The 25,677-nt window shown below is 30.9% G+C and overlaps 1 protein-coding gene across 10 annotated transcripts; it reads left to right on the forward strand.

Moving 5' to 3' along the window:
- Positions 1-11,257: 11,257 nt before the first annotated feature.
- LOC111307948 (chloride channel protein CLC-d-like) lies at positions 11,258-20,085 on the forward strand. 10 transcript variants are annotated; one of them, XR_016332042.1, is made up of 24 exons: positions 11,258-11,642; positions 11,724-11,796; positions 12,290-12,511; positions 12,613-12,659; positions 12,879-12,977; positions 13,317-13,391; positions 13,705-13,793; positions 14,021-14,161; positions 14,262-14,332; positions 15,087-15,166; positions 15,269-15,418; positions 15,985-16,044; positions 16,134-16,208; positions 17,094-17,245; positions 17,467-17,602; positions 17,675-17,806; positions 17,996-18,073; positions 18,158-18,213; positions 18,308-18,394; positions 18,488-18,644; positions 18,745-18,849; positions 18,928-18,969; positions 19,096-19,161; positions 19,807-20,085. XR_016332042.1 is itself a non-coding variant. In XM_089751758.1 (24 exons), exons 1-23 carry the CDS (start codon positions 11,490-11,492, stop codon positions 19,121-19,123), a joined length of 2,313 nt encoding a protein of 770 aa, XP_089607884.1. In that variant the 5' UTR covers positions 11,258-11,489; the 3' UTR covers positions 19,124-19,161; positions 19,807-20,012. The 10 variants fall into 10 exon arrangements, 7 of the variants coding, with proteins under 7 accessions (XP_089607884.1, XP_022762054.1, XP_089607885.1 ...); XM_089751758.1 differs by having other exon boundaries at positions 18,928-18,974; positions 19,807-20,012; XR_016332043.1 differs by lacking the exon at positions 19,096-19,161 and having other exon boundaries at positions 18,158-18,220; positions 18,928-18,974.
- The last annotated feature ends 5,592 nt before the right edge of the window (positions 20,086-25,677 follow it).

Below are 25,677 nucleotides of genomic sequence, written 5' to 3' on the forward strand. Positions count from 1 at the left end.
GCAAATCATTTTATCCTTGATCAACCGTTGCACTTTGTGTTTCAAGGCAGTATAATTTTCGGTGGAGTAACCAGCGATCCCATAATAATAGTCACAATGAGCTGTGGGATCATACCACTTGGGGTAAGGTGGCTTGAGGGGTTTTAATTTACTAGGAGCAATCAAATGACTGTTGTAAAGCTCCTTATATAATTTTGTATAAGTCATTAGAATTGGGTCAAACACAGGTTTCTCACGGGTAGTTCGTTGCTCTCGTGAACCACCAATGGGGTTAGTTGGGCGATTTTGAGGTCTTAGAGTAGGCTGAATGTTAGGACTGTATATAGTATTTTGAGGCCTAAGAGAGGTTTGATATGTTTGGGGGTAAGGTGACTGTACAAATAGTTAGTATGGGTAAGAGGAAGTATTATTTACAGTAGGGTAATATGACAGGTATCTAGGTGGTAAGTAGGGTTGATAGCCCCCAAATTACTGTCTATCAAAGCTCACAGCCTGAGCTTCAGTCTCTTTCTTCTTCGAGATTCTCTTACTAGATGCTTCACTTCCTTTCAACTTACCATTCTTGATGGCACTTTCGATAATTTCTCTTGAAATTATCATATCAGTAAAATTTTTTGTTACATTTCCTATCATTTTTTTATAATAGAGAGGTTTCAAAGTGTTAACAAAAAGCACTGTGATCTTTTTCTCAGTCAATGAAGCTTGTACCTAAGAAGCTATATTCTTTCATCTCTAGGCGTACTCTTTAAAAGACTCATTTGTCTTTTTCTCCAAGTTCTGTAAAGACAAACGATCAATCAATAATGTGTCGATATTGACTGATGAAGTCATGAGACATATCACTCCAAGAGCGAATGTGGGTTCTATCCAGCTGAACATACCACCTGACAGCAGAGCCTGTAAGACTATCTTGAAAGACATGCACTAAAAGTTTTCATCATGAGCATGAGCTGCCATCTTTCGGTAATACATGGTGATATGGGTTTTGAGGCACTTCATACCATCATATTTTTTAAATTCTGATACTTTGAACTTAGGAAGAATGACCACATCAGAGACTAAGCAAAGCCCAGCAGCATCAACTGAACCATAAAAGCTAAATCTTTCCACAGCACGTAGCCTTTGTTCTAGCATACTAATCTTGAAGCTTTTTTGAGTTTCCACTCTTATCTTTTCTTTCTCCTTCTCTTTCAAATCATCTAGATCAAGAATTAGTTCTACTACCTTTTCAGTAAAGACAGGATTTACATAGCTATGATAATGCCCTGGATTGGAAACTGATGGCATTCCAGGATATGTTGGATATGTGAAGTGTTGTGGTAGAACCTCTTGTGTAGACTGGGCTTGAGGTGGGCTAAAACTTAGAAGATATAAAGGATCAGTCACTTCTTGCAATAGGGAAACTTGTTGGCTTGTATTTTCTTCAACTCTTTTTCTCTTATTCATCTTATTGAGAGCATCCAGAATCTTGCTCAACTCACTTTCAATCTTCTCTTGTGCTTTTTTTATCTTTTCAAATCTGTGAAAATTTTTTTGCTCTATTTGTCTCGTTCTGAATCTTGTATTGTATCGATGGGTAGGGTTCTCGCTAGATGGAGCTATCCTTAAACCTTGAGTACCATATCTTAGAATTAGTAAATTTGCATGACTATCACATGGTTACTTTGTTAAGTGTAATGAATGAGAATGCGATAAATGAAAAATGCATGTATGCAAAGAACATTTGTCTTAAAAACGATATTCAACTAAAGATTTCATTTGTTCCAAAAAACTTTTGTTTACATTGAGTTTATAATCTTAGAATTATAACCATAAAATTGTTTAATTTATTCATACTGAGCCTTGGCTTCTTCGATGAAGTTCAACAAACGCTGTCCATGTTCTTCTACTGGGGCCACCACTTGTTTCAATGTCTCTGCCTTTTCTACCATCTCTCTTGCCTTGCATACCCCTTTACAGATTTGGGTCATTAGGTACTCAATGTATTTTTATCTTCCTAAGTTTTCTCTTTTACCACATCAAACTTGATATGATAATTCTCTATGCTCCCTAACTAATGTAGCAATGTGGTCTTTTTATTCATTCAACTTTTGCTTTAGCCTACTCAGATAACTGTTTAGCATGTTACTCTCTGTCTATAGTTGGGTACTTTCTTCTTCCAATTCAGCATACTCTTGCTTCAATCTTGCATTTTCTTCAGTCAGCTCAGTGATAGTTATCTCTTTAGCCCTTTCTCTCACACATAACCTTTTATGTTCTTGGTGTAGCTTTGCTAGGTCTTCAATAGCTGTATCACATTCTCTAGCAATCTTGTGAACTTTAACTTCATGACTTTCAGCTTTATCTTTCCATTGATCTTTTTCTTCTTGAAGCTTTTGGATTTCTTGCTTTAACTTACCCTTTTTAGACTCATATTCTTTTGTTGCAAGCTGTAATTCTGATGGTATCTCTTCAAGTTTTTATTCTATTGGTGGTTGAGAACTTTCATAAGTGAATACCATTTCTTGTTTTCGTTTTGCTCTCCAAACCAAGTATCCTGGAGTGACTTTATCAGTAAACGGTCCATGACTCACTCTTCGGGGATTTTTTCATGCTTTAATCATCTCATTCATCCTTTGAAATACTTTTGGCTCACTGTAATAGAAATCTAATTGATGAAGCCTATAAGTCATAGGAATGAACTATTCTCCCTCAAACTACCTTCTCACTAGAAGTGGTGCATAATTTGTCGCTCCTCATAAACCCAGAAGTAGGACCACTGTATTATCCCCACATTGATACAACATAGGCTCACGATTTATCTATGGGGCCAACCATCTCACCTTGACGCTAGTCAATTTTTGTAGGAAAATTATCCATTCCTGTTTAGACTTTCGTTCTGACCACCCACTTTCACAAAATTCCTTGATCGGAGCTCGATTACGGATATAAAGCTTTGAGAAAGCACCATTTCCCATTCAAAATGACTTTTCATCCATAAGTACAATAACTGTATGCAACTTATAAAATGTTTTCCATTTTGACGACAGTAATTCAAAGATCTGACAGTTTCTGCTAATATTACCGTTGAAGGATTACAACCATTAATCACATTCTCGATAAAGTCAACCACCACTATCTCAATATAACCCAAAACCTTTGGGAAGATCACCATTCCGTATATAGCTAAGGCAAATATATCCAACTCCCGTTCTTCATTGACATGTTGCAATAGAAACTCATGAAAGAACTTTCAAGGTAGGCAAACTTGTTCTTGTTTCTTCTTCATATAAAAATCCACAACTTCCTTGTCTATCCCCATGAGTTGAGCCAAACCTTTATGAAATCTTAACTTGTGTTTTTTGACATATATCTTATCAGGAGCCTTGAGGTGCAAACCTAGTAAAATAGAATATTCTTCGATGGTGGGAGTCATATCAACTTCATTGAAGATGAAACACTTATATGCAGGATCCCAAAATTATGCTGCGACTCTAATTAGTTGATCATCAACAACTGTTGCTAGAAAGTGTGCTATATGCCCGTGTCTCTAGCAAAACTGCTCTTATCTCGATAGATTCATCTTTTTCTAGATATCAACCAAATCCTTTAGATTATTCTGTTTGAGGAGGATAGATGTTTCTTGAGACAGAGTAGAATCATATCCGATTGGTAAACAATCTCCCATCTTCAGTTGAATCTTTTTTGATTGGGCCCTTACTTCGTTGGGTGTCTCACAAGGTGCTAATACGGATGAAGAACAAACTAGTCATTCAGTGGAGTCCATGAAAAAAATTTGTTGAAGATCGTCTTTTAAGCAAATGTTCTTTATGCAACTGTATGATATAAGCATAAATCAATGCAGAGGAATGAGAGAAAAGGTTAGTACGCCCAGAAAAAAAAAAAAAAAAAACTAAGTAAATTAAAACATCATACAAAAAAAGAGAAATGAACCCTATACTTCTAGTCAATTCTAAAAGGGAAGAGTGATGGGTCTATCAATAGGTTAAGCACTCTTAGGGTTCACTATATGTGGTTTAAGGTCAAAGTCTAAAGGTTCTCAAATTGCTCCTTACATCTTTGTCCATCACAAACTAGTAAGGCACCCTAATCCTCACCCATTACAGGCTACAAACGAAAAAAGTTCAATTTGAGTGGGAGTATTTCACTAGTCAATGGGAGGCATTAGACCTCACGAAAGCAATAGGTACTTTACTCCCTTCTAGAGGGACAGAGCTCGGGTATAGAGCTCATGTTATGCACATGTATATGAATGACATAATTAATAAAGTAAATAAACATGAATGAATAATAACACATATATACAAAAAGGTTCAATTTTATTAGGCTTTTGGATAACATAAATTTATTTGCTGGCCTGACTCTCAAAGTTTCTCCAACGGAGTCATCAAGCTGTCATAACGTCTAGATCTGGGGATCTATCGCTAGACATTGACTTGAAGGAGTCGCCACCTATCTTTTTTTATCTAGGTGCGATTGATCTCCTAAGGAATCTATCATTTCAGGGAACACCTAAATTTAAGGGTCCCTAAAAGAATAGGTTCGGGTCTACTAACCAGAACAGGGTTCAGAAGTTTGGTTATGTGTGAGGAAGGGTATAGCACCCTCACAACGCCCATCAAAAGATGGTACCAACTTAATTTTGTGTTATCCAATAAGCCTTAAAAATTTACCAAGTGATTAACTATTGGAAATTATTCTCAATTAACTCTAATACTTTTAGCAAAAAATTGAGAAAATCCCCCCACCTCAAGAGCATGCAAGAAAACTATTGTTTCACTTGCAGAGGCTCCATCGTCGGATTATTTAACATTAAAAAAATGAGAAAGAAAAAAATGATTGTTTTTGTACAGAAAAAATTGATACTTTCAACTTTTCCTCAAAATCCTTTTTTGTCTTTTGAAAATTTTATTCTTAAGGAAAATTGATACTTTCAACTTTTCCTTAAAAATATTTTTTAGAAACTTTTAATTTCGAGGAAAATTGATACTTTCAACTTTTCCTCAAAACCTTTTTTTTAAAAATTTATTTTTAAGGAAAATTGATACTTTCAACTTTTCCTAAAAAAAAACCTTTTTTAAAAATTTATTTTTAAGAAAAATTGATACTTTCAACTTTTTTCAAAAAATATTTTTTTGAAAACTTTAATTTCGAGAAAAATTGATACTTTCAACTTTTTCATGAAAATATTTTTTTTGGATTTTATTTAAAGAAAATAAAATAATAAAATAAAATAAAAGTGAAAATAAAAAAAAAAGTAAAATAAAAATAAAAATAAAATAAAGATAAAAATAAAAAATATTAAACAAAACTAATCTAATAATAATAATAATAATAAATAAATAAATAAATAGATAAATAAATAAATAAATGAAAAAACAACTTGGGAACGGCTCGGCTTGAGGAAAAAAAATGGCTTGGAGACGTGGCTCAGGGGTGTCGGCTCGGCTCGGCTAACGGCTTGAGTCGCGGGTCACACGTGGGTCGAAAGTGGGTCGGCGCTCGGGTCGGGTCGAATCTTGGCAAAACGTGTGGATCCTCTGAGTTACTTAACGCAGAAATGACATCATTTTGAGAGGGTATATAAGGCTGATTCCTTCATTTCTTCAGCAGAAGCCTTCTTCCCTCTCTCTCTTTTCCTTTTTCTTCTTTCCCTTCTCTCTAGAAATCCGAAGAACTCCGGTTGAATGGTCGTCGAATTTTGAAAATTTTCACCGAAATCTGGGTTTTTCGTCAGAAGTTTGCCAGAAAACTGATCGGTTTCTAGAAATGGTTGTCGAAAACTGGGAAGTTGACCGAAAACTTTAAACTTGGCCAGAATAGTCATCGAAAAATTCAACCTTCGTCGAAAAATTTCACCAAAATCTGGAAATTTTCCAAAAATTTCTAAAAAAATTTCGTAAAAACTCTCCAAAAATCCTTTTCGATTCTTAGAGCTGTTCTAAACGCACCAAAACCTTTTTAGCTTTTAAATCTTTTCTGTATTTGCTTTTTCTCTCAGCCAGTAACTCTTTTCTTCCCTTTTTTCCTTTGATCCGAGGGTCCTTTTATAAGGATTTATTAGAGGAGTTTCTGATCAATCACAACTCCTCTTTGGATTGGGATTCAATCATTGAATCCAATATGGACTCTGATTGAATCCCTATTCACGGTAGGATTTTCCAAATTTTAGCCAAAAAAAAATGTTAATAAATAATTTTTTTAAAAAATAATAATCAGATAAATAATAATATTAACAGATAACCTAAAATAAATAATAGATAAATTATAATATATAATCAAATAAATATATATATATATATAAATATTAACAGAAAAGAAAGAAAAAGAAAAAAAAAGAAAAAAATAGTAATTATAATAATAAGGATATATATTAATAAATAGTAATAATAAATAAATAAATAAATACATAAGATAAAAATAAAAGAAATATATATATAAAAAAATACAAAAATATAAAATGCAAAAATAAAAAAAAATGGGCTTACTCATTTGGACTAGGCCAAATTGATCCGGGCCTAGACCAAATTGGGTGTCTACAATGAATCCTTGAAATTTTCAAATATAAAGTTTTAAACTGTGGATGTGAATCACTAACAAAAATCTTTTTAATGTGAATTTTAGAATCTTTTATGTGAATTATAGTTTGTAAATATTGCAAATCTGAAAATTTTTGTGAATCTTCCATCTTAGTGAATCTAAAAGTCTTGCAAATCTTTGAAGTTTTGCAAATCTAAAATTCTTGCGAATTAAAGTCCATTCTTGCGAATCTGAAAACCTTATGAATCTGGAATCTATGCGAAACTTAAAATCTTGCGAATCTAGAATCTCTGTGAAACATGAAACTTTGTAAATCTAAAACCTTTAAGAATATTGAGTCATTTGCAAACTTTTGGAATCTTTACGAAACTTAGAATTCTTGCGAATCTGAAAAATTTTTGTGAATTTTGAATCTTTGAAATTTTGAAATCATTACGAATTTTTTACGAATCTTGAAGTCTTGAAATCTTTCAATTCTTATTATAGAAGTTTGCAAATCTTTGAAATTTTGTGAACCCTTAAATTTCCAATTTATGAATCTTTGGATTTCAAGATTTTTTAAAAATTTTTTAACCCAAACAAAATGGATGTATTTTATTTTTGCGTAATTTATGTTTCACAAAAACTGTGCAAAGAGGCGTAACTGTAGATATCCTATTTTGTCTGAAAATTTTTTTGAAGTTGAAATGGGCCTTATACCATAAATTAGGCCTTATGAGCCCAAGAATTAAGAGCTAAAAAATTTTTTTAAAAAAAAAAGAAAGGGAAAGTTTGAAAACCCAAAAGAAGAGTTGTGTGAAATGAAGATCTTGGATTCAATGATTTGATTTTCTTAGAGCTTAATTAATGCAAAACAAAATCACATAATTGAATCAAATAAAATCACCAAAATCACAAATTTCGAAATTGATTATTTTCCAAGTTAAAATAGCTTTGAGCCTTATATTAAGGACTCAAAATTGTGGTCAAGAAAAAAAAAAAGGTGGAAAACCCACCAAGAAATGGATGACTAGCAATCTATACTCAAGTTTAGAATTGGTAACAAAGCTCTTAGGTTGGAATTGGTGATTATCTACCATTACAGATTAAATGATACTTTCACCTAAGTGTGTCTCCATACATTAAGGTAATTTTTACATTTTGTTTATTTATTTATATATTTATTAATTTATTTCACTTTTTTTTATGTATGTTTAAAATAAAATTTAAGGATTGTGAGTTTTAAATTATGAATTTTTTATTTCATGGGTTTAGAAGTTTTAAATTATGAATTTTACCAAATTATTTGAGAATTTCATAATGAATTTTTTTAAAAAATAATAACAAAATTTTCAATTCTACCAAACTTTTAGAAGATTTTAAATATTAAATTAAATCTTATCAAACTATTGAAGAAATTAATGAATTTTTTTAAAATAATAATAATAAAATTTCTAATTCTATCAAACTATTGATAGAGGACTTAATGAATTTTTTGTAAAAAAATAAAATAAATTTTTTAATCCTATTAAATTATTGGAGGATTTAAATATTGAATTAGATTTTACCAAATTATCGGAAGGTTTAATGAATTTTCTTAAAATAAATTTCATATATAATTTTACAATAAAATCTCACCAAATTATTGGAAGATTTACATCAAAGTAAATCTTACAAATTATTGAAAGATTTTACTAATTATTTTTTTAAATAAAATTTAAATGAATTGATGTAGTAGATTCTTTAGAGTGTGATACTAATCTCTATGAATACTTATAATATGAGAAAATTATCTTAAATTACTACCAAACTATTGGAGTAATTTTAGGAATAATTTTCAATTATTAAATAAATTGACAAATTATAAAGATATTTTTAGACTTGGATAATTTGAAAATTGCTACCATCCTTTGGATGGGCGTTATAAGGGTACTATAACTTTCTTCACGTGTAATCGCACTTGCAAACTTAAATTTGGTTTTGTAGACTAGAATTTATTATTTAAAAAAACCTAAATCAAGCTTGAGACTTTTCTTTAAAACGTGATAAATTCGATTAGATGACCAATTGCATCTAAATAAAAAAGATTGATGGTAATTTTTAAGTCTAAATCTAACGGTAAATTCACGCATCTATATGTTATGACAAAATTCTATAAAAAAGAGTTGTTAATTTTAAACGTAATAAAAGATAAGAATAAGTATTAGTAGATTTTTTTAAATTAAAATATTAAATTTACATCGTAAAATTTAAATTAATTATTTTTAATAAATATATAATGTAAATGACTAAAAAAATACTTTTAAGACTTAAAAAAATACAAGGTATAATAATTGGTATTTTAAAATTAATCCATTCTTCCCGCAACAATAAGATCCCATTTCCCTTTGGCAGATAAAAATCTTATACTCAATTCGCTGCAAGAAATCTCAATGTCTGCCCCCTTGCGGGTAATATTTGGGCGAGGAATTGGCTGTTGAAGACATGCTTAATCAAATTAGTATCTTCGTGTAAGTTGATTAAAAATTCACAGGCTCCTTATTTTACTTGTCTATAGTTGCCTAAGAAAAGAGAAATTAAAATGTGAACAAAACTTTATTTAAAAAAAAAAAAAGATGTGAAGAAAACAAATCTGATGGGAAGTGGGAAGGCAAGAGTTTAATTTTATTACCTTAAATAAGTATAGAAAGAGGCGTAAATTGTTTTGTTCTGGATCTACTTCTAAAAAGTGATGAGAATTGATCATAAGTTAGTGAGATGAATAATAAAATTCATATTAATTATTGTTATAGTATAATATTATTTGTTAATAATAAAGAAATAATAAAATATTATTTTATGAAAAATAATATGTGACATAATTATATTTAAATTTTTATTTTAATGTTATTATTTAGAAAAATAAATAAAAATAAATACGAAATATGTAATTTATAATATTTATAATTATTTTTATATTTTTTTCAATTAACCTTTTAATTTGTTTGATCATTTTCATTACTTTTTAAAATTTCATTATTTTTTTAATTTCTCATAAAATATTATAATATTTCTTGACCTTACAACAAGATTGAAAAATTTTGAAATTACCGTAGACTTGATCTCGTTATGTTAGTATTTTTTATTTTTTTTAGTGGATATTCTCCACTCTCCACTTTTTGTGGTGTGAAGCTTTTAAATCGAGCATGCTATCATGCTTGCTAGGAAATGTTTATGCAAATGTCTTTTTCTTGAAAAAATACTACTTCAAAATTTTATTAAATGGCTTATACGTAGGATGCCACTAAACCTACCACAGCTGTTCTTTGCAAAATGATATGCACTCCTTTTGTCTACTAGTTTTCCTTTTTGTTTTTTAAAATCTAATTTTAAGGTTAGTTTAGTTGAGGTTAAAAAATTTTGGATTGAAAAAAATATATTTAAAAAATGTGATAAGAAATGTGTGGTTAAAATTTTTTTTGAAATAATATCATTAAAATTTTAAGTGTTTGATATTATTATAAAAAAGGATAAATAATTAAAAAATTCAACGTGATATTTTAAAATAATAAAATATTAAAAATATATGAATAATATAGTAATTTTTATTCCAAACTCAATTTTAGTTTTTTACTTAAAAAACATTTCTTGAGGAATTTTTTGATTTAGGTTGGTAAATTAGATTTTTAAACTGAAAAATCATATTTTTATTGTTTAGCATTAAGATTAAAATAAAAATAGTTTTTGAATGTTAAAAGTTATTTTCAATAACAATACTAAATTAGACCTTAATCCTCATTTTTTCTAAAAGAAAAAAATCAATTATATTTTAATTTTACATGCTTAAATAGCTATAAACAAAAGAATAAATATTAGAGTTTATTTTTCTTTTATAATTTTATTTGTCACCGTGCTAAAAACTTTTAATAAGACCAGGAATTTATTCATTTTTTATACATAATTTTACATTATATAATAAATAGTCTCAGTCTATATTTCATAAATCTCTCCCCATTTTATTTTTTTTTACTTGATATTGTTAAAATTTGAATTTCATCATTGTGGAATAATTTACTAATTGTTTACGTAACAACCCATAATATTATTAGAATAAAATAAAATTACATTATTACATTTTAACAGTAAAAAAAAATTTTGGTAGCACTTATGCATCACAAAACTGATCCAAATTAAAAAAAAAATTTTATTTTACTCCTTTAAATTGAAAACATTCGAATAAGAAATGATAAACATTTAAACCATATGAAAATTTAATTTAAAATTTAATAATTTAAATTTAAAATAATCTGAATTTACATAATTCAAATATCAAATTTGAATATCCAAATATCCAAATCCAAAATAACTGTAATTTATCTAATCCACCGATTTAGGAGAAATAAAAAAAAAAAAGAAATTAAATATGTTAACATCTTATCTCAATGGTTGGTCCGCAACACATTTCCTCGAGCTACTACTCTACCAAATTTCTCCAAACATCCACCGTCCACAGAACCAAGAGCCAAAAATCCAACGGCCGATGAAAAAAAAACACGAAACCTCACATGAAGTACGCTGTAGTAGATCCTTTCTTGTGGCGTATCGGCCCATCGGGTTACTTCGCTGCAAAGCTACAAAAACCAATGGATGAAAGGAATAAATTTTCTAAATATGGAGAGTCAAACATAACCGGAAACCGCAAAGACTTAAATTTTTTTTTTCCATACAAAATAAAAGAGGGGAATTCGTTTACGTTCCTACGCCAGAATCTCTCTCTCTCAATTTCCAATTTTCAAAGATTTTCGTTCCTAAAATCTTCTATTTCAATTTTCTCTTTTTAATTCTTAATATTGTTTTGAGATTACCTTAAGGAGGTGAAGCTTTGGTTGTCGAGTGATCTGGCAGGAGCTTAGGGTTTTTAAGGTCTACTTCAAGAGATGGGTCGATTTTGAAATCGATCGATCATACTATCGAACCATTTTCAAAACGGAATGGAAACGGCGAGGCTTGTCTGGTCTCGGCTTCCACATTCGGAAGAAGGTGAGCTCGATGGAGTTGAACTCTTGAGTAATACAAGCAATAGGAATGGCGTCGATAGCCTTGATTATGAAGTTATTGAAAATTACGCCTATCGAGAAGAACAGGTACTTTTATGGAAAAATTAAAGCTCAATTTTCAGTTTTAAGTTATTGACAATCTATTTTATGCTTTTGGATTTAATTTAGGCACAAAGAGGAAAGCTTTATGTTGGATATAACGTGGGGGTGAAATGGTTCTTCGCTTTGCTCATCGGCATTGGTAAGTTGATTGTTTCTCGATTCGAATTCTGATTTGATTTTCGGGTTTTTCAAATAAAAAAATTTATTTTTAAGCTTATTTCGACATTTTTGAGGTTGTATTTCAGGTTATGGTGTGGAGTTGGGGTATGGAATGACAGTTATTTAGTTTCATTTATTTATTGAATCTCTTTAACTGTTAGTAGCATAGAAACATTGAAATGTTTAGAACCATATTGGTTGCTTAAGATTATTGAAAAAATAGATTTTCGATTGTGTGTTTTACTTTGAGCGACAAATACTACTCTTGCATTATTGTTAGGTTAATACAGATGTAGAGGTAATTAGATTAATCATTACTTGACCTGAATTGAATTATAAATTTGTTTAATGATCTGTTTTTAAATAATTCTTTTCCTTATAGGTAGTGAACTTCTATCTCTTATTTGTGTGAATTTTTTTCCCATATGGTATTTAGTAGTATGGATGATTTTTTTTCTTTTAATTGCTTTCAGGTACTGGATTAGCTGCTGTATTTATCAATATTTCTGTTGAGAACTTTGCTGGATGGAAGTTTTCCTTGACTTTTAACATAATACAAAAGTCATATGTGGCTGGTTTTCTAATTTACATCTTAATCAACTTAGCTTTAGTCTTTTCTTCTGTATATATCATTACCCAATTTGCACCAGCAGCAGCTGGATCTGGTATTCCTGAAATCAAAGGATATTTGAATGGTAATTTTTTATTTTTCAATCTGTTTTAGTTGTTATACTCATTAATGAGCTATCATAAGTGTTGCATAGGCTGACAATCCAATTCTTCTCTTTATCCTCAGGAATTGATATTCCCGGTATCCTTCTTTTCAGAACGTTGATTGGAAAGGTGATAATCTTGCTAGCATTATGTTGCAACTGAGATTAATCATAAACCAGTGATCACTTTATAGTTCACAGGTTTTTTTAGTAGACAATTTATGTGGATGTAATTTTTAAAATTTTTATGAATTCAGATTGGTGTTTTTGAGGTTTATCAATCCAAACAACACTTTTTAATATGTATCTAGATCTGTTTCAGTTGCATTCTTGTCATTGTAATTTGCAGATATTTGGAAGTATTGGTTCAGTTGGAGGTGGTTTAGCTCTGGGAAAAGAAGGTCCTCTTGTTCATATTGGAGCTTGTATTGCTTCTTTGCTTGGACAAGTAAGCACGTAGTGTTAAAAGAATGCTTATGTCAGGATATGATTTTCACCATAATTTGCTCTGAAATGACATGATTTTATAGTGATCAAATGACTTGATTAGTGGTCTTAAAAGTAGTTCAAATTGTTGCCCTGGCATGCCCCCTGTAAGAGAGGAGGGTTTACTTTACACCTCAACTATTTGTTGATGCAGTCTTGGAATGCGTTAGTAGTGTATTTTAACAACCGTATCTACTTATTCTGCCTAAAAAGTTTAACATTTTTTCTGTTTTATGTCTGGCATCTCTTCAGAACTTTCCTTGCAAACTAAATTTTCATTTCATGTTATCCGTTGATTCAGGGTGGATCCACAAAATATCATCTAAGTTCCAGGTGGCTTCAAGGTTTCAAGAGTGAGCGGGATCGTCGTGATCTTGTGAGTATAAGAATGCCTTCTTTATTTATAGTTGTGGAAAGGTTATATATGAGAATGCCTTTGTGGATTTTCTCCTTTTGCGTGTATAGCTGTTGAAAGATGAATCCTCCTAGGGTACTATTTTCCTCCCTGACTTCCGAATCATTTTATTATTGTATGTTTCATTATCTTGTCTTGTGACTCCTGTTGATATTGGTGGCTTTAATTGGAACTTACATATATTTGGTCATATTCTATCATTTTTTTCTAACAACGGTGGTGATATACCTCTAAATTTTTCTCATTTTATTTATTTATCTAATATTTTGAAAAGGTAACTTGTGGCTGTGCAGCTGGAGTTGCTGCTGCTTTTAGAGCTCCAGTTGGGGGTGTATTATTTGCATTGGAAGAGGTTACATCTTGGTAAAAAAAATTTTTCTCAACTACTTTTTAAGTATTTGGACAAGCATGTTTATGTTTGAGATTAAACTGTTATATTTTTAATTAATATTCCTGTATTTCCATTTTCATCTTAAGTTAATTGTAGTTTTGTTGTTATTCATGTGTGAGTTCTGGTATAGATTTGTATGGATATGCATATAGGTATTCAACTCTAACCTTCATGTTCATTTGAATGTTGCCTTTTGAAGGTGGAGGAGTCAACTAATGTGGCGTGTCTTTTTCACTTCTGCAATTGTGGCTGTTGTGGTACGTGCTGCAATGGGATGGTGTAAAAGTGGAAACTGTGGACATTTTGGATCTGGTGGTTTCATAATATGGGATATATCAGAGTTAGGATCTGAACTTCTTTAAGCTTTTGCATATTAAACTTTTTGCTTGGCTTTAGTTTACTGCTTCCAACTTTTTTCCCCTTTCTTTCTTCCTTTTTAGTGGTCAAGAGGACTATTCTTTTGAGGAATTATTGCCAATGGCAGTTATTGGAATCATTGGAGGTCTACTAGGTACAGCTTTTAATTGGGTTTCATATCTGTTCTTATGATCTTTGATGTAGGACAACTAGAGAAGAGATAGAATATAGAGATTTAGAGGGGAAATCAGATATAGACAAGAACAATTAGGAAAGAGCAGAGGAAATCAGTGGGACAAACAGAAGAACTAGGGAGAAAACGAGAAAATAATCAATAGAGGGAAGAAAATAACAACACTTAATATCTCAAATTCTCAAATTTTAATAATCCAAAATCTGAAGTTTCAATTGATTCATAGGGTCTTAACAAGAGAATTCCTGTTAAAAATAAAGAAAACAAGAATAAAGCCACATTCCATACAAATAACAAACCAAAGCAAAGAAAAAGAAAAGAAATAACCAGGTAGATAGAAGATTCAAGAGGCCTGATCAACATAAAGACGAATGCGCTGACTTGATTTTTTTGGCATTATAATTACAACTACAAAATAGAGCAAAACCAGAAAATGATCAATAGAGGGAAGAAAATAACTACACTTAATATCTCAAATTCTCAAATATTAATAATCCAAAACCTCCTCAAAATTAAAATAACATAGGTATTTATAACTAAACCGAAAACCCTAATAAAATGAAAAATACCAAATAGAACCCTAATTAAAAGTTAAACCTAATAAAATGAAAGGCCTAAACAGTTCTCCATCAATCTTAGTCTTTGTTTTTTTATTTATATTGTTTATTTTACAGTATTCTTTTTATTAACATATATTGATTTTTCTTGAGCCCAGGAGCTTTGTTTAACCAACTTACTATTTATATAACTCGCTGGCGACGAAATTATTTGCACAAGAAAGGTAATCGAGTCAAGGTAAGAATTCTAGCAACTTTGGGAACTACTTGGGTTCTCAATGAGCATATCTAATATTTTAAACCACCGCTTATTCCTCTGGTTGTCCAAAAAAAATTGCAGATATATGAAGCATGCCTCATCTCTGTGATAACATCAGTTATATCTTTTGGACTACCACTTCTGAGAAAATGCAGTCCTTGCCCTGACTCAGATCCTGACTCTGAAATTGAATGTCCAAGGGCTCCTGGAATGTATGGGAATTATGTAAATGTAAGATATGCTCATATAGTTGCCTATTGTTTGGATAAACTTGACGTGCATGGTATCCAATGTTTTCCTTATTGTCATGATGCAGTTTCCCTTCGGTAAATGCCTTTTCTATTCAGTTTAAATTTATTTGACTTTAATGATTGTGGTTTTTCCTCCCATTATATCAGCTAAAAATTTCTACAAGTTTCTGAATGCAAGAATACAGGAACTGCATCCAGCTATACTTTAAATTTACTTTCTTGTTATTTGAACCTTAAGCAACCTTTTAAATATGCAGTCAGTTTTGGTTGCAAAGTATCTCTACTTTTCTATTTTCTAACTTTGATGTAGCTTTTCTTTGTTCTAAAATATTTTTCCCCTTCTGAGTGCGTTGATCTCAAAAGCCATCATGTTCATGTGAATATATAAATATAGATATATATATATTTATATATATTTCTCAGATGAATAGATACTTTTGGGGGTGAGATGACCTTTTGTTCTCTAATTTCTGTCTTTTTTCTTGAAGTTTTGATTGCTTTACATTCTGGTTATTTCTCCTAAATATGATTTAATGTGATCTGCAGTTCTACTGCAGTAAGGACAAGGAGTACAATGATCTTGCGACTATCTTCTTCAATACTCAGGTTTCTTGGATCTTTGGAGATACATCCTTTCCTTTGAAATGCTAGTTGCCTTGCTAGTTTCTTTTCTAACAGGTTTATATTTGTCACAGGATGATGCCATCAGAAATTTGTTTAGTGCAAAAACAATTCATGAGTTCAGTGCCCAAAGCTTGTTAACATTTTTGGTAGTGCTCTTTGAACTTGTTGACTCTCTTACAAGAATGCTGATAGTGTGTTCTAAAAACGTATCACCTATCTACTTTATGTGGTTATGTATGAAATTGTGAGGTTAGTAGTTGCATGTCTCCTATTAGCATGACCTATTTTTCGTCCAGGCCTGTCTGCTCTTGGTTTTATTTGTTATGAAGTCAGAAACTAAACCAATTCTGTTCCTACTCTAGATTCCTTAGAAAGGAAATTTAATGTAAAAGTCTGGGTTGGAGGGACAGAACACATTAGAAGGAAAACATCTTCCATTCCCCTGCTGAGGCTAGCTAAAGAATATAGCAACATAGGAGATAAAAAGTAAAATAGAGGCAAACAGAATCAGATTTAAAGTATTTGAGACCAGGAGGAATAATATGTCCAAACTATTTAGAGGTTATGGCAATCTGTTTGGCTGAGACAAACTGCCTTTGGTATCCCATATTGAGGAGAAAATTTCTAAATCCCAAAATATTAATGTTGACTTCAGCATGATGCAGTTCTTGAGCACCTATCTTTTTCCTTTTTTTTCCTTTTTTTCCCCCTTAAGAAAGGGGCATAATAAGTTAATCAGGAGTGAGGAAAGGGAGTGGAAACTGTTGTAGAAAATTTATTGAAAATATTTTGTAATTGTAATATTATATCCTTAGAATATTTTGTGATATGAATTACAATTTAAACAATTGAGGGCTTTTAGGAAATGCACTTACCAAATTTTATAGTTGAGAACTTCTAGGAGATTTGTTCTATAGTAGTGTTTATTATATTTTTACTATTTACATGTACAGCTGAAGTCATTGGCCAATATTATTATCCCTGAAATCATTTCATGGTCTGAATTTTTTTTTTTAAATGATTTATTTCAGGTTATGTTCTATACCTTAGCAGTGGTGACATTTGGTACTGCTGTTCCAGCTGGTCAATTTGTTCCTGGAATAATGATAGGATCAACATATGGCCGTCTTGTTGGTATTTTTACAGTTAACCACTACAAGAAGCTCAACATTGAAGAGGGAACGTAAGTATATTGTTTGTTTTTCTTATGGAATATAATTGATCACATCTATATTCCTATACTTGTTATATATATATACATATATATGTTTTTGTTGTCAATAATATCATTTTTCTTAATTGCCTTACTTTCTAACTTTTGTTTAGTGATTCCTAAGAAACTTACCTTGTTACATACTACACGATTTCATTTTTGAAGCGCTCTATAATTTGGTGTATTTGCAGATATGCACTTTTGGGAGCTGCTTCTTTTCTTGGGGGTTCCATGCGGATGACGGTATCTCTGTGTGTCATTATGGTTGAAATCACAAATAATTTGAAACTATTACCTCTTATTATGCTTGTTCTTCTCATATCAAAGGTATGTATTTTGTTAGTTTATTCGATTTGGATTGATGTGCTTCAAAATGTCCTAACTCTTTTTCCCTCCCAGGCTGTTGGTGATGCTTTTAATGAAGGCTTATATGAAGAACAAGCACGATTGAGGGGCATTCCGTTGCTGGAATCAAGACCCAAGTACGAGATGCGGAAAATGACTGCCAGGGAAGCCTGTGGAAACCAGAAGGTTAGTTGATTGATCCTTTTAAATGAGGTTTCTCTGGCAAAGATGCCATGGTTTTGCAGTGTTTAACATAACAATCATCTTTAATTTAGCTGAGAATCATGTGAATAAGTAGGTGCTAAAATCAACGTACAACTTCAACATGACGCCTACACTTTGACTCCTAATCTGCTTGTTTTTCTACCTTTATAGGTTCTCTCACTTCCTAGGGTTGTAAAGGTTGCAGATGTGGTTTCTATTTTGCGGAGCAACAAACATAATGGCTTTCCCGTAAGCTTATCTTTCTCATCACTTTTTTCTCTAGTTTAATGTTAGCAATTTTGAAAACTGTGTTTAATTGATTACCTTAACTAGGTGATTGATCACACAAGAAATGGAGAAACACTTGTTATTGGACTTATGCTTCGAAGGTACAATGTAATGAACTCCTGGATGTTTCACCGTTTATATTTAGAGCAGAAACAGATTTAAAGAACTAACTGCTGTACTTTGTTTATGATGCAGTCACCTACTGGTACTTCTTCAATCCAAGATAGATTTCCAGCATAGTCCTTTGCCATGTGATCCCAGAGGTCGATCCCAAGCAATTAGGTAAGTGGAAATCTTCATGTATGTCTAAACATTTTATTCTGTCATTCTGGCTTTTTGTTGAGTTTAAGACTAAATACCTCCCATCATTTACAGGCACAATTTTAGCGAATTCGCTAAACCTGTTTCAAGTAAAGGAATATCAATAAATGATATTCATCTTAGTTCAGATGATTTAGAAATGTACATAGATCTCGCACCGTTTTTAAATCCCTCACCGTATATTGTACCTGAAGATATGTCATTAACAAAGGTGATTTTTTCAGTTTTGCTTTTAACAGATTTTCATGTTTGTTTGCTGTGGTATAATTGTCTTCTATCTTATTAGTGTTTATTATAATGTGATGGTATAGGTTTACAATATTTTCCGCCAACTAGGATTGAGGCACATATTTGTTGTTCCTCGTGCATCTCGTGTCATTGGTGTGATCACCAGAAAGGATCTGCTGATTGAGGAGGTATTTCTAGCTGCGTCAGCTTATTCTTAAGATTTTAACGTGACTGCAATAATTGAACTTTGATCTTTTGCATTGCAGGAAATTGAGGATTCAGCTATTACGGAGCTCCAATCAACTAGTGTAAGGTCTCTGTCCTGCTTTACTTCTGTTTATGATTTCTGCCATGGTGACACTATTTCAGAGACCCATATTTTGAGTTAGAAAAAGGATTTTTTTTTTCTTAACAGTTGAGCTTTATTTATTCAGTAGGGAATTAAGCTTGGGATGGTTTTAAGCCTTTTGAATGATAACTTGAAAAATGCTCTCTCACAGGTACGGAATTGTGCTTGTGCTGCCAAAAGTTTTAATAAAATGACTAAAGCAATCCTATATGGATTTTGGAAATTTTTGTTTGATATAAAACCTAATTGAATGAGAACAGATAAAGTATGTGGAAATCATGATCTGCCTAATTAAGAATGTACAATGTCCCAATACAATTCCACATTTAGGGCACTATGGTAGAATTGTTCTCCAGTTTTGGTTTTCAAGGCAGTCTGCTCCACCATTAAAATTTCTTTCTCCTGCACGTGAAACTAAAATGTAAGATAGAGTTTTACATTGCTCTTCGATTCCATGTGGTAGCAGCTTTAGATTTGGATTTTTTGCTGAGTATAAAGGTGTGTTTGAAAGAGCTAGGAGGCTTTTGATATATAAAAAATCATACTGTTCCTATGTCTTTTTTGGCTGCTTATGTTATTCCTATGTCAAGACTCAAGACCATATTATAGTCATGTATTTAATTCTATGGTGGAGTTTTTCTTGGGCATGAACATATAGTTGTGCAAAATATGTAGTTCTCACTATTGAGTCCGTCCTATTTTTTTTTTTTTCTTATTTTCTTTGCGGAACTCAACCTCTTATTATTTCATGTGCTTTAATTTTTAATATTGGTGTTGACTTTTTTTTTTATGGCAGAGGTCAGCGACATGAGAAAAGATTGTTGGTGAGGAATGCAGACGCAGAGCGCCCCCTCCTTAGTGGTATTTTGGTTCAAGATACAGATCATACACTTAGTTGAAATAGGATTCTTTTGGCTTCTACCATTTTCTGACCTAAGATCAAATTCTTTTTCTTCGTCATAATTAAATTTATCCAAGGGATAGGTTAGACACGATTAACTACACTTCCGAAATTTTGTATTATATATTGATTAAAAAAATTATGTAGTTTTGCATTTATGTGCTTGATTGGCAAGATATTTCTAATTTTAATATATCCAAACGGTGATAGAGATAAGTAAAAATATGAGGGATTAGCTTATACAAATTTTAAAACTGTTTTAGATCTTTGATTTTAATAAACTCAGCAGATGAGATTATTTTTTTTCTACTTATCTCACTTATTTCTTAGATTTATTGAAATTAATGATTAAGAAAAATATAAAATTTTTTAATTTTATACAATATAAGTTGATATTTTTTCATAAATAATATATATAGAGAGAAGGGATCAATGAATCAACTTATATAATGCAAAATTAGAAAGTTTTAAAAAATTATCTAATGATTAATTTTAATAGATTAAAAAGATGAAATTAAATATACATTTTTTTAAATTTTAGTTTTCTTTCTCATATTTTAGATTTATTGAAATCTATGGATAAAAAATGTTTAAAATTTTTATAGTTTTATATTATGTAAGTTTATTTCTTCTTATATATTATATATAGCAAAGGGTCTATTTATAAAATGTAAATCTTTTTATATATTATTTTAATCATTAATTTTAATAAATCTGAAAAATGGGATTAAACTATTTTTTTTATTTTTTTAATATCTTTTATTCGTATTTTATATTTATATTGAGAGCTATGAAAAAATAATACAGCTATTATATATTATTTCACTTAGTCTTTTTCTGTCAATTAGTCATTATGATATTTTCTTTTGATTCATTACCTAAAATTTAAAGAAAATTAATTTTTAAAAAAATTCTAAAAAAATTCATGTACACTAACTCATATTACTTTTCACTATTTTCAATTTTATCAATATTTTATCAATACAATATTTTTTATTCAACAATTATTATTAAACTTTTAAAACTATCAAATATAAAAATTTCAAAAATATAAAAATTATAATATCCCTCCAACATCAATTTCCCGTAAAAATCAACATATATGCTACATTTTTAAAAATCAACCAATAAATTCACAACCATTTAAGTTTAAGAAACCTACCAGTACAACAATTTTTCAATTCAACAATCATTATGGTAGACACCTAATTTTTGTTTCAATCGACTTGAATTTTTTTTAATTTTTTATACTTGATTTGAATATTTTGATGTGGAGCAAATTTGAATTTTTTTAATTGAATCTACCAAATTGGGCTTTGTTCAAACTTTGTTTTGGATAAATAATCTTTAGCCATTTTTGCTTTGATCAAAGTTCACTCTATGTCAATATTGGGCCAATCTATATGGGCTTAGAGGAAATTTGAAGTTCAAATTTTAATTTTAAGGCCCAAATTATTAATTGAAAAATACATAAAATTAAAAAAAAATTATAAAAAACAACAAAAAAAAAAAGGATTCCGTGGCCAAGCTTTTCACCCTCACTTTCTCTTCAAACTAAGACTAACACTACACATTTCCATCATTTGCTATGGATTGTTTTTACATTCTCTGTTTCCATTTACTTCTAACATGATTTGATCAAAATTCCTTAATTTTTCTTCCCCAAAATACAGCATTGCAAAAGCCCAAAATATAATAACTATTACTGTAAAAAAACTTAAAAGGGCCATTTACAAACAAAAAAGGGAAGGTTCCATTTTGGTCCTTGAAATGGTGGAAGAAAGCAAAAATTTTTTTTCCAAAAACCATTCGGCTACAAAAAATTCCTAGCAAAATTCCCAACTCCCGTTAACCACCGAACAACTTTAAAAAAATTGACTAGCTTCAATTACAATCCCCCACGACTAGCTCATAATTTACAATACCAACACCATCACTAGTACTAATCCTTGCATGCACCTAGCCCTTGCCCACTCCAGCACTAGTTACAACACCAATCTGATCACCACTTGATTGGCCTTTGCACACGCCCAAGCTTCTACACCATAAAGCCAAGCTTTATTGAAATCTCCCTCAACACCAGGCCCCTACACGTATCAAGACTACAAACCTAAAACTAGCCCTGCCTTTGCTCTTTTACCGCTGAGATCCTTACCGAAATTGACCACCACTTAATCCACCACGAGTTTACACCATCCACCAATCGACACTCATGCACCAATCACCATTGAAAGCCCTTTCCCTCACTTTTGCCTCAGCCATAAACAACAAAAAATGAGTTCGTATTTGAACCATCCCTTTACCTAAAACCACCAAAACTCCACAAAAAAAAAAAAAAGCCACCAATAGCTAAAAAAATAATCATTACCCCAAAGAGCCGAAACCCACCAACAACATTCCAAACCTCACATTGTAGCCATCTTTGACACAAAAAAAAGTAATAAAATCCCTTTTACCTTTTGTTCCAAAAATTGCATAAAAAAAAAAAAAACCACAGTTCTTAATGTTGTAAGGAACCCAGTGCCAACAGTAAAGAAAAAAAAATATAAAAATCATAAGAGCTTTCAATCAAGGCAATTTGGGAAGCTTGAGAGTGTTCGAAGCCTAGATTTTTTGTGAGGGGGAAGGTCATGAATGGAGAAAAAACATAGTAAAAAATGGTGGCTTTTGGAGTGATGGAGAGGGGTTGTTTTTGGTGTTGAAGTCGCAGGTTCAAACCTATATCTAGGAAATTTGGCTAAGTTTTAAGAAAAATTAAACTTGGAGTGGGAAAAATAAGGTTAACATGAAGCCCTAGGTGAATTTTAGGTCCAAATGGCAATGGTGATCAGTGACCAATGGCGGGACAATGGTTGACGCAATGGTTGGTGGCTGGTTTTTGTAAGCAAATGTGGCTAGCGTTTTGGTTCTTAACAACTTTGAATTTTTTTTTTTTTTGTAAAAAAAAGGTTGAAATGAAATAAAGAAAGAAAAACCTAGCTTTTATAGCAAGAAAAAAAAATTACCAGTTAGACTGCGCGTAAACCTAACCTAACTCAGGTTTTGTGCACCCAACTCGATCCGATGCCAATCAATTGTCTTGAATCGGTCCATTTATGAACCGATCTAATTGAACCAGTCAAATAATCCTTAGTTGCTGAATTGCATTTGAATCGGACTGAACCGCTTTGAACCATCGACCAACTTTGATAGGACTTTTTTTGTATTTTTTATTATTATTTCAACTATATTTTTTGCTAGATTATTTATTGTTGTAACGATTTTGGGACCAATAAATGTAAAAAATTTTAAAATCAAAAAAATAAAAAGGGAGTCATCACCAATCTGTTTTAGGGTGTGATTGATTACCTAAAAGCTTATCTTTTTAATAAAACTATAAAAAGCGGGTTTAAAGTTTATCAAAAAGATAAATGTTGGTTTACAAAAAATCAAGTTAGGCTCGAGAGACGAGTATGTGTGGGGAAAGATTAGACCCCCACAATGCCCATAAATTGGTGCCATTTAATTATGCACTATTTTTAGTATTGGATAAAATGGTTTCGATTTGAATTTAATAATAATCCCTTTCATTTGAAAATAAGATTTTTTTTTTGCTAAAGCTCTTTATTTAGGAATATTGAGAAAAGTTAAAGAATTATCTTCAAATTCTAAAACATCTAGGCAAAATTTAAAATAACTCTTTTCATTTAAGATCTAATACAACAATCCTTAAAATAAAAAAAATTAGCATTCTTTATGGAAAATAATTGTTGGTGACTCTCCAACATCTAGGCAGAATACCAAGAATTATTTCCTTTGAAATGTTATTTTTGTTTTATTTATACATCCATTTTTGTTTTGTGAAACATTTTATATGTGAAAGTAAATAATAGTATTATTAGGTAATAAATAAAGATCGAAGACAGAAGAATGTGAAATGAGTGTCAACAATAATATAATGATGTATATATATGCCAATGGATGTTATGCAAGATGAAATGTAATTTTAAAGTTGGCTTGTAAGTATAATTAGACCACCCCGACTCTCTAACATCTAGACAAACTTTAGGTGCGACTGTTTATATTTAAGATCCCAATTTACTTGTACTTTTTATTTAATAATCCCATTATTAATGCGAATTAAGAATTCGTGTGAAAAAATTTAATGAAATAAATTTTTCTAAATACCCTATCATCTAGACAACATTTGAGAACAAATTACTTCAAGTGAGATTTTCACACGCGTTTTTAGGATTTTTAAGTGGTTTTGGTTAGAGCTTGAGTCGAGGTTTTAAAGGTTAAGGTCTTAAGATTTTGAAGATTCAAAATGTGTATCAAATTTGCGTCTTTACCTTTGGATTTTAGGGGTTTTTAGAAATTTGGATTTTTAGGTTTTCGATATTAAGGTTTGGGATTTTGGATTTTTATTTCAAAATTTTGATTTTTGAAATTAAAAAAAAACGTGAACATCTCTAAAAATCCACAACATCTAGGCATATTTTCGGAGCAAGTTCGATTTTTGTAAATTTCAAGAAAATAAATTTTTTATTATAAAGAGTTAATATTAATCTATTTAATTTTAATTAAATTTTTTTTATAATAATAATTCTCCAACATCTAGGCAAAATTACTATTATTTAAAGCACGATTGTATTCCCTCCAACATCTAGGCAGGGAAAAGTTTTTTTTTTTTATTACTTTGTATTTTTATTTTTATTATTTAATTGTATTCAACACTTTGGTAAAAAATGTTTAAAGGAATAAAAGTTTTAAAAATACACATTTTTTTAATTAATATTATTATCATTATTATTAACATAAAACAACATATACTTATTCTAATAAAATCTAATAGTATTAAAATATGCATAAATAACAATAATAATAAAGTTAAAATGATATAAAAAATAGTTAAAACAAATTGGAAAAAATGTAAAAAATATATATATATACCTGAACCAAACTGGTCAACGGTCTGGTCAACATCAGTTCGGTTCGGTCTGGCAGTTTGGAACATAGGCAGTTCAAATCGATTCACTGGCGGCTCATTTGGATTGACTGAAGGCTGGTTGAGATGGGTAGCGGGTCCGTTTGGGTGGATCTCGGGTCGAGTCAACGGACACGCGCAGATACTTCTATGCTCAAAATGACGTCGTTTTGCTCCTATGCTTAAAACAATGTCATTTTGCTCTTATGGTTTTTCTATAAAAGTCAGTTTTTTTTTTCATTTCATCCTTCTTCTCTAAAAAAGAATTTTCAGCTCTCCCAACTCTCTTTAGCTTGGCCAGAAATCGACACCATGCCATTGTACCGGCTGCCGCCTAAAGTCGCTGTTGACGGTTATCTCCGGTGGTCGCTAGTGATCGAAAAAAAGTAAAAAAATCATCAAAAATTTCTCTCGAAGCCTTCTTTTTGAATTTGACCTTCTTTTTACCTGAATGAGCCTTGATAGTTGTGAATTGATCTTTGAAGTTTTTAGTTTTTTTTTTCTTTTTTTTTGAAAGGCTTAAACTGATGATTTCTCTTTCTGTTGCAAGGTGGCTATGGCATTGAGGTTCTTCCCTACGGGGAGGACTGCGTGTTGTTTTTGTTTGTTTGTTTTTTTTTCGGGTTAGGTGTTTAGGAACTGTCTGGGTATTTTGAGGATTTCTAGGTGTAGACAAATTAAGGTTTCTAGGCTGGGGATTGAGGTTTTCGGGTGTAGGAAAGCTTGGATGCTAGTCTGTGTATGCGTGTTCCAAAGAGAGCCTAGAAGGGGATGAAGCTGGGTTCTTTATAAGGCTCGGT

The sequence above is a fragment of the Durio zibethinus genome, chromosome 22, assembly GCF_047325235.1.
Source record: "Durio zibethinus cultivar Kanyao isolate XHJ-2024 chromosome 22, ASM4732523v1, whole genome shotgun sequence".
Lineage (NCBI taxonomy): Eukaryota > Viridiplantae > Streptophyta > Magnoliopsida > Malvales > Malvaceae > Durio > Durio zibethinus.